The sequence below is a fragment of the Scyliorhinus canicula genome, chromosome 2, assembly GCF_902713615.1.
Source record: "Scyliorhinus canicula chromosome 2, sScyCan1.1, whole genome shotgun sequence".
NCBI lineage: Eukaryota > Metazoa > Chordata > Chondrichthyes > Carcharhiniformes > Scyliorhinidae > Scyliorhinus > Scyliorhinus canicula.
In genome coordinates, this window is record NC_052147.1 from 62,631,218 (window position 1) to 62,644,750 (window position 13,533).

At 47.7% G+C, this 13,533-nt stretch overlaps 1 protein-coding gene across 4 annotated transcripts in view; it reads right to left on the reverse strand.

Annotated features, from left to right (window-relative positions):
• The window catches only part of LOC119954523 (armadillo-like helical domain-containing protein 4), a 261,993-nt gene that overhangs the window by 216,180 nt on the left and 32,280 nt on the right, over nt 1-13,533 (reverse strand). For 2 of the 4 annotated variants that reach the window (XM_038779831.1, XM_038779823.1), the window contains exon 1: nt 6,001-6,079. The exons of the other annotated variants lie outside the window; for them this stretch is intronic. In XM_038779831.1, the coding sequence (XP_038635759.1) occupies nt 6,001-6,064 (64 nt within the window). In that variant the 5' untranslated portion in view covers nt 6,065-6,079. Of the gene's footprint in view, nt 1-6,000; nt 6,080-13,533 lie in introns of those variants that run through there. 4 annotated transcript variants of the gene reach the window in all.

A 13,533-nucleotide genomic window follows, 5' to 3' on the forward strand; every position in this document is an offset into this window, starting at 1 on the left:
GCACAAGTATATCTCAACCATTACTTGATGTGTACATCAATGATTGGAAAGTATAGAGTAATAAGCTATGCAAAAATATATTTGGTGAACAACTAATCAAACTTCTCATGCAAAAATCAGATTCTATTTAGAAAGTGGAATAGGTTAACTTCGACCAAGTTAAAATATAAGGTACACCACAGCATGCTGAAATATTAGCCTGTGACGAAAATAAGAGATTTTATCCCATGGAATATGTATGTTGTTGTAAACAAAATTGGTCCCTATTTTTATGGTCACTGTCCTCAGGAAACCTTAATTTCATCAAGCAGAGAATGGGGACAAGACACAGAAACCAGTTTAATCAGTAATTGCCATTTTTATACAGCCCAGGAATTTCTGGGACTACTCTGAGAGGGGGTGGTGGCATTGACCTGACATACCAATGCAAATGAAGTGGAAAGTGAGTGTTCCTCACCTCCCACTTCATTTTCCTGGAGTATTATTCAACGGGCACCCACACACACGATGGCAACAAGGTGGTAGCTTTTTCCAAATAACTACCTGAAATTAGAGTTCCCTTGGGGATTTTTTGAGAAGGCCAAAGAAAGAAAGAGATAGTTACATTTTTACATTTAAGGTCCCCTTCTCAACAGATGGTTTAGAGGCAATTGGATCCTTCTGATTACTGATCTCTACCTTAATCGAAAGCAAACGCAAACGCTGCAGCTAAATTATCCTGCCTTTCTGCTGGTGCGAGGCCCAACCATCTGTAAGCCTGTTCTGTAATGAGAGTCAGGTAAACCAGCCCTATAGTTTTTTTAAAATATAGGCTCATTGAGATGGCAGCCAAGCATTTACTTGAAAATATGCACTGAATACCACAAACAGTGCAATTGTTTCAAAGCTGCAGCAAACCTTCGATCCTAATTCAGCACCACCACACTCTGCCTTTGAAGCAACTGCACCACACGCTGTCTTTGAAGCAGCTGTGGTGAGGGAGAGACTGCAAAGTAGAACTGGAAAGAGATGCACAGGTTTCTGTTGTGGTTCATCCCGGAGTAGTACTGTGACACTGGGCTCTGCGCTCTATGAGCTGTCCCCAGGGATGCACACCAAAACAAACATCAATTACTGTTGGAGGAGTACCAAATCATTTAAAGACACTCTCCGGTCTTTTGAAGCTTTTTGGTCTTTCAGTTCAAAGTGTTGTGCGTGACTGAGTGTTACAGACTGGCACATTCCGATGTCCAGGATAATGTGCTGAGGACACGCTAAAATTGTGACAGCTGCCGCAAAGGCGCAGTGTGAAAGGCTACAGTCTAAAGCCTTTCAGCCATAATACACAGAGAGACTGGTAATTGTGTAAAAGCCCTTGGGCTGCGTGCTTGACATTGAACGTATACAGTAAATGCAAAGTGTACTGTAATTGTATCGAGGTATCTCAAGAGTGCAACATGCTGTATGGGGAAAAGTTGAATTTTATTGCACTTTTCGCAATATCCAATTTTAAATATTTTGAATGTAATTTTACAAATTTTATGAATAAAGTATTGTTCTGAAAAAAATACCTTTAATCCTGATTTAATCAAATTATAGACTCCTGAATGGACAAAAAGACATTAATTCCATTTAAATTATTGACAATTAGGCTTTCAAACAGCCTACAGACAAGTAGTTTACAAAGAAGTCCCCCCCCCCCCCCATTCACAACGTGTTAAACGGTAAAGAAAATGTTTGCATTTTGATTGCTTGATTATTGAAAAATAATGGCTAATATCTTCCAGTCTCTGCATAATCAAAGAACAGACATGCCACAGAAGATGTGCCACGGGACCCCTCAGAGGTCCCAACTCACCAACTCTATGGGAATTGCCCAGGAACTTTGAACTTCCAATGGGAAATTCCCCTGCTCCCCAGGACCCTCTGGAAAGTCTTCAACTCTGGGTTAGAATTGGAGACTTCGGACAGTTTTGACTTATTACTCGATTCGTTACCCGTGAAAAATCCTCGGCTGGGATTTTCCGGTCCCTCTGTGACGGGACGCAGGGGATACAGCTGGCCAGCCAAAGGACCATTGACTTTCGACGGGACCAGAAGACCCCAGGAGTGGGTAAGAACAGAAAATCCTGACCCTATATGGTCTCAACCCTGGGTAAACACAGAACCGACATCACCAATCACCCGACTGACCACCTGACTCCTCCCGCCGACCCCGACATGACTCGCCTCCACCACCTGACTAAACCTGACCTTCCCCCCCCCCCAACCCCCCTCCCACCGAACCCCCAACTCCCCTGATCCAGCATGACTGGCTCCCACCACCCAACTTGCCCTCATTGCCACCATGACTATCTCCGGCCCAACCTGACCAGCCCCAACCCAACCTGACCAGCCCCAACCCAACCTGACCAGCCCCCATGACCTGACAATCTCTCCCGAACTGACCCAACTCCACTCTCGACCTATCAACCCATCACCCACCTGCCACTGCATCCACCTCACCCACTGACACCCTACATAACTGATACCCTTCCATCTTACACACCTGCCACCCTACCCACCTCACACCCTACACACCTGCATTCCTGCCACCTCATCACTTGCCACCCTGCTATCCTTCATAATTGTAGCAACTATCAAAAAATATATATTTCAGACTTCCAGTGGTGACCATGGTGCGAGTGGTCACACATTTGGCAGCTTCCGTTCAAGGTTGTTTTCTTGAACCATTTCCCCGTTTGTAGGGTGGATGTTTTGTGGAAAAAAGGTGTAGGGGTGGCTGGAAGAAAGTTTGACTCCACTGGTGGGGCTGGTGGATGAAGTCACGGACCAGAAGTGGGTTGAGAGGAAGGGAGCAATTGGAGCAGGAGAATCTTCATGCGGCACATGTTAAGATGGCGGAGGGTAAACGGTCTACCATGCCTGCCCAATGGACCGACTGGTGGACTTTTTAAATGAAATGTTCAGCCGGCAGCGGAGGGAGGCCCAGGAGGACCTAGCCAAAGCAGTGGAACCATTGAAAGTGAGAATTGACCGTGTGGAGCAGAGGCTGGAGTCCCAGGGCCAGGCTTTTCGGAAAGTGGAGGAGGTGGTGGGGGAGCACTAGGAGCAGCTCGCCTCATTGGCGGCCGATATAGATGTGATGTGGGAGACCCAGAAGCAGTTAAAGGAGAAGGTGGAGGACCTGGAGAATCGCTCCCGGAGGTAGAACCTAAGAATTGTGGGGATGACTGAAGGCATTGAGGGAGCGGACACTGGCACGTATGTAGCCAAGATGTTGGAGACGTTGATGGGGGAGGGTGCCTTTGACCGGCCCCTGGAGGTCGACCGAGTACACTGGGTGCTGATGAGGAAGCTGCAGGCGAATGAGCCGCTGAGGGCAATGGTGGTGCGTCTTCACCGGTTCCTGCACAAGGAGAAGATACTGAGATGAGCGAGGCAGACGAGGAGGTGCACCAGGGATGGGAGTGAGCTTCAGGTGTATCAGGACCTGGGCGCGGACCTGGCGAAGAGGAGAGCCGGGTTTAATCAGGTGAAGGCTGCCCTCTTTAAAAAGGGGGTGATGTTTGGGATGTTGTACCTGGCTCGCCTCTGGGTGATCTTTAACAGCCAAGAACATAATTTATGAACACCAGAGGAGGCGTTGGGGTTTTTTTTAAGAGACAATGGACTGACAGGTGAAGGAGGACATTGAACTGTGGAGGAGATGGGTGAGGAGATGGCTCCTTTTTCAGTTTTTTCCTTTATCTTTAGTTTTGTCGGGTGTTGGGAGAACCTTTATCCTCCTTCGAGATGCTTTGTTGTGGCTGGGGGTGACTGGACCTTTTTTTTTAAATTTAGAGTACCCAGTTAATTTTTTTTTCAATTAAGGGACAATTTAGCGTAGCCTATCCACCTATCCTGAATATCTTTTTTTTTTGGGGGGGGGGGGAATGTGGCGATTCCTGGACGGGCCTAAGGTGCCCAAGGTGGAGGTGGACCTGGTAGAGTGGTTGGGAGCACCCACTGGACTGGTGGAGCTGATGGAGGGCATGGGGGCGATGCAGGCAGGGAAGGCCCCGGGCTCGGATGGGCATTTAATGAGGCGAGGTAGAAGGGGGGGCTCCCCCACACTTTATCACAGGCCTCAATAACTTTAATCTTGAAGAAGGATATGGATCCGGAGCAGTGTGGGTCTTACAACCCGATATTACTGCTGAATGTAGACGCCAAGTTGTTGGCAAAGATCCTGGCCTCACGGATTGAGACTGTGTGCTGGGAGTGATAGGAGAAGACCAGTCAGAGTTTGTAAAGGTGAGGAATCTGTTCGGCCAATGTTAGGCATCTGATGAACATTAGAATGATGCCTCGGAGGGAAGGGATGTGGAGGTCATTGTGGACGAGGAGAAGGTCTTTGATTGTGTAGAATGGGAATATTTGTGGGAGGTACTGAGGCGGTTTGGGTTGGGGCATGGGTTTGTGGATCAGGTCCGGTTGTTGTATCAGGCACCGGCAGCGTGTGTAAGGACGAAACGGGCGAGTTTGGGGTATTTTAGGCTGCATCGTGGGACGAGGCAGGGATGACCACTCTCCCCATTGCTCTTTGCTTTGGCGATAGAGCCACTGGCAATGGCACATAGAGCGTCAAGGGGTTGGAAGGGGATTGTGCTGGGAGGGCTGGAACATAGGGTCTTTCTATATGTGGTCGACCTGCTGCTCTACATATTGGACTCATTGGAAAATATTGGCGGGATCATAGACACTTTAGTGGAATTCAGCCAGTTTTCTGGGTATAAGTTAATATGGGGAAGAGTCAGGTCTTTCCGATCCAGGCGAGGGGACAGTAGAGGAGGTTGGGCGAGCTGCCATTTAAGGTACTGGAGCACGTTTCAGATATCTGGACATCCAGGTGGCGTGGGGAACAATTACATAAATTGAATTTGGCCCGGCTGGTGGAGCAAATGAAGGGGGATTTTAAGAGGTGGGACGTGCTCCCGCTGTCATTGGCGAGGCGGGTGCAGTCCGTGAAGATGACGGTACTCCCGAGGTTTCTTTTCATACTCCAGAACCTTCCGATTTTTATCTGAAAGGCCTTCCTTCGTAAGATCAATGCTTTTATCCCGGGGTTTGTGTGGGCGGGGGAAGCCCCATGGGTGAAGAAGGTACTACTGGAGCAGGGACATGGGGGGCGGGGGGGGCTTGCCTTGCCAAACTTAGTGAATTATTACTAGTCGGAAAATATAACTATGGTAAGGAAGTGGGTAGTGGGGGAGGGGTCGGTGTGGGAGCGGATGGATGCAGCCTCATGTAAGGCACTAGCTTGAAGCACTGTTAACAGCGTCTCTGCCGTTCTCGCTGGCTAGGTACTCCACAAGTCCGGTAGTGATGGCAACCCTGAGGGTGTGGGGGAAGTGGCGGCCATCATCCGGGGCTGGAAGGGGCCTCGGTTGGGGGGGGGGGAGGGGGGGGGGGGGCTGGGCATGGGGTTCCAGGGGTGCCGGTGGGCGGGGATTAAGCAGTTTGGGGACCTATTCATGGGGGGCAGCATCCTGAGCTTGGAGCGACTGGTCGAGGAGTATAAGCTGCCCAGTGGGAACGGGGTCTGGTACTTACAGGTGAGAAACTGTGTGAGGAAATCACGGGGTGGGTGAGTGACCTCGCGGAATTCCTTAGGCTGGAAAAAAATCAAGTTCGCTTTGAGAGCGTAGGTGGAAGGGTTTGCCGGGAAGTGGAAACCCATTTATCGACTTCTACCAGGATAGTTAAGACAGCAGGGGGAGGGGGGAGGGATTTGGGGTTTGCAAAAAGGAGACAGAGCGGGTGGGAGGCACAGCGGGGAGGGTGGGGAGCAAGTGTTGGCTACTTATTTGTTATGAGATTTCCTGTTTGTTCTCTTTTTGGTTTTGGTTGTGTTTGGTGTATATATAAATGCCTTAATAAAAACATTTAAAATATATATCTATATATATATATAGATGTATATTTTAATATTCAATGTATATTTCAATATTCTTTTCCTTGGGACTTCAGTCCTCTTACCTGGCCTGGATTCTACCCTGGGGGCCACATTCACCCATGTGGAGGCCGAGATACTCTTCATCATACTGTTCTTCTTTGATATGCCAGTTAAACCTAAGGAGGCCTTTTGCGATGATGTGTCTCAGCCCCTGAACTGCTCATTTGCTATCATTTGCCTACAGCAAAGAGGAACCTCTTGGATTTGGTGGGAACTCAGGACAACCATTGTGCTCTTATTTTTGGTGGGGTCTCCACAGGTCTTCTGCCAAAGATACGGTTTGATACTGACAGAGTCCCCAGGAGTTCTAGGGCGTTTGTTTCTGAGGCATCATTAAGAGACAATACAAGAGTGATGTATTTCTGTCAGCAAAGTCTACATACTGTACAAATGAGTTATTGAACAATCAGTTATTTCAGTATTAGTATGCGACTGTCATTTTTGCTTGTAGTTATTATTTTATTCGTCAATAAATTGCAGCCTGTCTACATTGCTCAGGTAAAAAATAATTTTTCACTTTAGGATTTTTTTTAACGTGTATCTTCATGCACACGGTGGGGAAACCCTCTGGGGAATAGTGGAAGGACTGTTGGCTCGGTGAACCGCGGTATGAACGCTCCTTCCGTGGCCAACAGGTCCTGGCATTGAGCTTGAACCCGGAACTTCAGAGGTAGGGATGTTACCGCCGCATCCGAGGGCCTCCTACCTTTGGAGGTAGCAAGACATTTCAGGCATCCCGCTTACTCAGTGAGCTGTACGTCACAACTTGGAGTCAACTACTGATGCGTACGTGGTACTCAATTAACACAGAGGCTTTAATTCCCAATGGAATGTGTCTGTTTATGGAAATTCTAGCTTGAAATATGAATGTTGGTGGAAATGTCCAAGCTGGATCAGGGATGGTTGCTGCATTGGGCCTGTCTATTGGGTGATTCATACTATTAATTCAAAAAGACAAACTGTCATGAAAGTGCTTAGAGCGGTAATGTTCTAATTTAAAATTTACATCACCAATTTACACTGCAGACAGAATATTAATTATGCATCCCCAGAGTTATTAAAGACCATTGAAAGGCTATGACACAGGATTTATGGATCGTTTAAAAGTAAAGTCTACTTTAAAAAACACACCGAATCAATCACATAAATATACCAATAAGTTGGAATAAGTTTGAATACTATGAAACTCACCAACCCAAACTGCGCAACAGTAAAAACTAAATGATCTATGGGCGCGATTATCCGGAAAAATTTCGAAGGATAGTAGCGAGCGGGAATTGCCGCAAGCTTCCTGCCGCTTGGCCCAACGAAACCGGCAACACTATTCAACGTTAATTGGTCCACTGAATGAGGTCTCACAGGCTTCTCATCACAAATAACACTTCGCCAGCTGATTCACGGGAAAGCCCCCCGCTAACAAGGTCAAGCAGCACTTAAAATTGCACTTGTTCAGCCAACCCCAGCCAGCTCGTAATAATGGCGCTGAGGAGACCAGCCCCAAGATTCGGGGATGCTCCTCAACGCAGTGGAGAACTGGAAGGATGTCCTGTTCCCTGGGGGGTCCCAAAGGGTGAGCCAAAAGGCAGCCTGGAATGTGGCGGAAGCCATTAGTTCACACAGTATGACCAAGCGGATTGGCCAGCAGTGCAGGAAAAGGACACCGACTTACACCTGGTAGCACGAGTGAGTAGACACCAACATGCCCCTCCCCTGGGAGCATCCACCCCCCAACTCTCCAAGTGACCCCCAGACCTCCCTCTCCCAACCCCGCCTTCACACTCACTCTCCCACAACTGAACCATGCTTGTGGATAACAATGCCTTCTCTGTGTCTCCTCAGGAAAAGCTCTCCCACCCTGGAGAGGGTAAATTCTTCCTCCTCGTGTGCGCGGCTTAGCCTCATCCAATTCAAGGTGCTGCATAGGGCCCACATTACTGGGACGAGGATGAGTAGGTTCTTTGGGGGTGAAGATAGGTGTGCCAGGTGCTCAGGAAAGTCCAGCGAACCATGCCCATATGTTCTGGGCATGCCCGGCATTGGAGGAGTTCTGGAAGGGGGTGGCGAGGACGGTGTCAAGGGTGGTGGGATCCCGGGTCAAGCCAGGATGGGGACTCGCGATATTTGGGGTTGGGGTAGAGCCGGGAGTGCAGGAGGCGAAAGAGGCCGGTGTGCTGGCCTTTGCGTCCCTAGTAGCCCGGCGAAGGATTTTGCTACAGCGGAAGGACGCGAGGCCCCCAAGCGTGGAGACCTGGATCAATGACATGGCGGGCTTCATTAAGCTTGAGAAGGTTAAATTCGCCCTGAGAGGATCGGTGCAAGGGTTCTTTAAACGGTGGCAACCTTTCCTCGACTTTCTGGCTCAACGATAGGGTACTGGGACAGTAGCAGCAGCAACCCGGGGGGGGGGGGGGGGGGGGGGGGGGGGGGGGGGGGGGTGGGCGGGGGGGCGGGCGGGGGGGGGGGGGGGGCGGGCGGGGGGGGGGGGGGGGGGGGGGTGGGCGGCGGGGGGGGGGGGGGGGGGGCGGGGGGGGGGGAGTGTGATACATGTGATGTTACGGTATGGGGGGAATTGTGGGTGTTATGGGGCTGTTAGTTGCATATTACTGCTTGTTGCTATACTTGTTGTTATATTTTTATATTTTCTGTAAAAAATTCCAATAAAATTATTTTAAAAAAAGGAAAAGCTCTCCCACAATCGGCGGGAGAGGACCCAGACTGGTGGAGCGGTGCCAGAAATAAGAATTCTCACTTCCTTCGTAGAGCAGGCTTGGGAGGTGTCTGGGAGGGCCGAGGCTAGATTGGTCACCCACGCAGAGGTTGGCGCACACCGTAGAGATGAAGAACCACCGGGCTCCACCCAGGGGACCTGTCAAACGTGAGTAGTGATTGCCTTACTGCCTGATCCATCGCTCCCACTGACCACATGTCCATTCTCCCACAGGTCCTCCAGCTAACAGCGCCGGTCCATCCTGGGTGGCCCCCTCTCCTGACTCCGAGACCACATCGGAGGAGAGCTTTGTGGATGCAACCATGGTCCCGGCACGGCCGTCATCCCCACCCCCCCAACAGCGCATTTAATGCACTTCGGGGGGACATGTTAGTGAACAGGCTTCTGGTGAGCACCACACAGCTGATGATGTACATCAGGTGGAGGCAGGAACCACCAGGCGAGACAGCAGCCTGAGGGCTGCTAGATCCCAGGACATAGCTGAGTGCCAACTTGATGTTGAGACTCTGGAAGTTGGTTACCCGGAGCTGATGGAGACGATAGGGAGCGGCCAGGACATTTAGAGGGCAATATCAGTTTTGCTCCAGCAGATCTTAGCAGCTTGGAGGCTTCCCAGAGGCTACGGGTGCAGGGGGGGGGGGGGGGGGGCACCGGGAGCGGGGTATTGTACAGCACATTAAACAACTTTTTCACAACCATTTTGATATTGAGGTTATGGGCAGTCTGGCTCAACCTAGATAGTGGCTGAGAAAGCGATGGGGTTAATGACAACGATACAGCTCATGGTGACATTGATTTTGGTCTTCCCAGTGTTTAGCTGGAAACAACCGCAGCTCATCCAAGACTGGATATCAGACAAGCAGTCTAACTGCACAGAGGCAATGGAGCTGCAAAGTGAGGTCAGGGAAAGGTAAATTTGGGTGCCATCAGTGTGCATGTTGGGAGCTGAATCCATGTCTACAGAAGTTGTGGCAGAAGCATAAAAGCACGGAGAGGAATAAAATGAGGAAAGATTGAATTAAAAACTGCGGCAGAGAAAGCGGAGAACAACTAATAAACGGAACAAAAAAATAAATGAAAAGGTCCAAAGATGTGCAGGTTATGTGGATTGGCCACGCTAAATTTTCCCTAAGTGTCCAAAGATTAGGTGGGGATATGGGGATAGGGCGGGACATTGGGCCTAGATAGGGTACGCTTTCGGAGGGTCTACGGGCCAAATGGCCTCCTTCTGCACTGCAGGGATTCTATGAAATCTTCTATTCTCTGGACCAAAAAGCAAGAAAAGGGGTACAATAAATGGGGAAACTAATCAAGGTGAGGAAATGTGAGTGAAGGTGGTGGCGTGCATGAACTTTCACCAAATACCAGTGGAAAGGCGGAAAGGTTTAAGGCAGATGGAATTAAGGAAACATAGAAAGAAACATAGGAACAGGAAGCAGTCACTCTGCCCCTCATCATTCATCTTGATTATGGCTTATATGTATCGTAACCTCATCTATTCACCTTAGTTACATAAGTCTTAATACTAACAAAAACCTATCAATCTCAGTTTTGAAAGTCTCAATTCACCTCGCCTCAACCGCCCCTTTTTTTTTGAGGGGGAGGGCTAGTTAGGGGGCAGGTGAGGCTGGTTTGGAGTAGTTTCAGACTTCCACTGCTTTTTGCATGAAAGTGCTTTCTGGCATTACCCCTGAACCGCTAGAACTAATTTTAAAAGTTATACCAACTCGTTCTGACCTCTCCCACCAGAAGAAACAGTTTGTCTAACAGCTTAACTACCTTACAAAGTTGTTAATCAGGAAGCGTAGTGGAGAACATGCCCCTGTCTACATCAATGGGAACGAAGTAGAAAGGGTTGTGGTGAATCACAGTAGCGTAATTCACACTGTTATTACATATGATGTACTATGTCTGTGTAAGCTCGGCACACGAGCAGTTGCGCGGCTCTGCCCCTAGGGGGAGATGTACTGGGAGTGTACGGGAGTTTGTACTGGGCTCCACCCTTGGCTCCGCTCATGGCTCCTCCTACCAACTAGTTGTATAAAGCTTAGCAGTCTGAGCCTGCCTGCCAGTTCATCTCGTCGTAGGCAGGCTCCGTTGTGAGATTATTAAAACCACTGTTCACTTCCAACCATGTGTCTTGTGAATTGATGGTCACATCAAGGGTCGAGAGCTTCAAGATTTTAGGTGTACAGATCACCAGCAGTCTGTCCTGGTCCCCCCATGCCGACACTATAGTTAAGAAAGCCCACCGACTCTACTTTCTCAGAAGACTAGAGAAATTTGGCATGTCAGCTACGACCCTCACCAACTTCTACAGATGCATCACAGAAAGCATTCTTTCTGGTTGTATCACAGCTTGGTATGGAGCCTGCTCTGCCCAAGACCGCAGGAAACTACAAAAGGTCGTGAATGTAGCCCAGTTCATCACACAAACCAGCCTCCCATCCATTGACTCTATCTATAATTCCCGGGACTCTATAATTCCCGCTGCCTCAGAAAGGCAGCCAGCATAATTAAGGACCCCACGCACCCCGGACATACTCTCTTCCACCTTCTTCCGTCAGGAAAAAGATACCAAACTTTGAGATCACATACCAACCGACTCAAGAACAGCTTCTTCCCTACTGCCATCAGACTTTTGAATAAACCTACCTCGTGTTAGTTGATCTTTTCTCTACACCTTGCTATAACTGTAACATTATATTCTGCAGTCTCTCCTTCCTTCCCTATGTAAGGTATGCATTGTTTGTACAGCATGCAAAAAGCAACACTTTTCACTGTATACTAACACATGTGACAAATTAAATCAAATCAAATCATCTTAAACACTTGATAGATCCACCACTTAATCTTCTACGGTCAAGTGAATACAAGCCTAATCTATGCAATTTATGCCGATAATTTAACAATTTTAGTTTATGCGTCATTCTGGTGAATCTGCATTGCACCCTCTCCAGCGTATCCTTCCTGAGGTGGGAGAGCAGAACTGAATGCAGTATTCCAGATGGCATCGCACCAGAACACTGTACTGCTGGAACATCAGATCCAACACTTTGTACACCAGTCCTCTTATGATAAAGGCCAACATTCCATTAGCCTTTTTAATTATCTTTTGTCCCTGTCCATCAGCTTTTATTGATTTCTGTACTTGGACTCCTAAATCTCTGTGCTCATTTTCAGCCCCTGGCATCTCCTTATTTAGAAAATACTCTCTTATCTATCTTTCTTAGGTCCAAAATGGATGACCTCATACTTTTCCACATTAAACTGCCGCAATTTTTGCCCACTCACCTAATCTATCAATGTCTCTTTGCAACTTTCTGCTCTCATCTACACGATTTACTGTGTCACGTAACTTTGTGTTGTCAGCAAACTTAGATATACAGCTCTCTCTCTATTCCTTCAACCAAGTAATTTATAGGAAAGGCAGCAAATTGGATTAAAAACTTGTCAGAAAGGAGGAAACGGTTAGAATGAAAGAAAAACAGTTTCTCAGAGTGATTGGAAGCGGGTTGCTTTGTCCTGTAAGGTTCTGTCCTCGGCTGCTTCTGTTTACCGTATACATCAATGAATTGTTACGGAGCTAGAGGGAATCTAGAGGTGCAGATTACACTAAAATAGGAGTCAAATAGCGCTGAGGAGAAAAAGGAAGCTGTGAAGGAGGTGGTGAAACGGCTAACAAACAAATGGCGGATGCAATTCAATGTCAGTAAAGTGAGGTTAATATATTTTGGTTGAAGGAAGTAATGGTTCTACTTTGAATAGAGAAAGCTAGATAAAATGGAGAATGAAAGCAAACTGAGTATTCAGGTTCACAATGCCGTAAAAACAGCAGCTCCAATCAATAAGGCCATAAAAAAGTTAAAGCAACACTGTGATTTATGGTGAGGCATAGATTATAAAATTGAGATGTGATACGGAATCTATATTGAAACTATATTTTTTTTATAAAGTCACCGTTGGAGTAATATGCGGGATTTAAAAAAAATATTTTATGGGATATGGGTGTTGCTGGCAAGGCCAAATCCCGAATTGCCCATCCCTAATTGCTCTTAAGAAGGTGGTGGTGAGCATCTTTGGGCCCCATTGTGTAGGAAGGATGTTCAGCTGACAGAGATGGCACAGCGGAGATTCAGTATGATGCTGCTCGGTGTGAGGAAATTCAAATGTGAATACACAGAACATATAGAACATAGAAAAACACAGCACAGGCTACAAAAATTGGAACTATCTTCATTAGAACAGAGGATATCTGTGAGGCCTTTGAAAATGCTTGTTACAATTATAAAGGGATGGGACTGAGGGTTTTAGAATGAAGGGACTTGGATGTAAAAATCAAATGGAAGAGATTTTGAACCAAACATGTTTTTTGCATTGCTGTGGATTGCACTTACGGTTAAGTAAGTGGATCAGAGATCATGGTCAGCAATTTCCTTGGAGCTGCTCCCATTCCGCCACTGCAGCTTCATTTGAAGGTGCAGCAGAGATTCTGAGCAGGCAAATAAATAGTATCCACCGCACTTCCAACAGAGTTCCAGCAGAGAAGCAGGAGCATAAAATTTGATGGAAATAACATCACAGAATCAGGCCATTCCGGTCAACTGCTCTCTGCCATATGCTCCATAACTCCAGACTCCTTAGCCATAGAAAAGATACAGCACAGAAGGGGCATTCAGCCCACTTTGTTGATGTTGACCCAAAGACACTCAGGTCCCCTTTCTAATCCTATCTTCCTGCACATGGCCCATATAGCCCTGCAGCTTTCTGCACTTAAGGTGCAGATCCAGGTACCTTTTAAAATAGTTTGGGGTCTCTGCCTGCACCA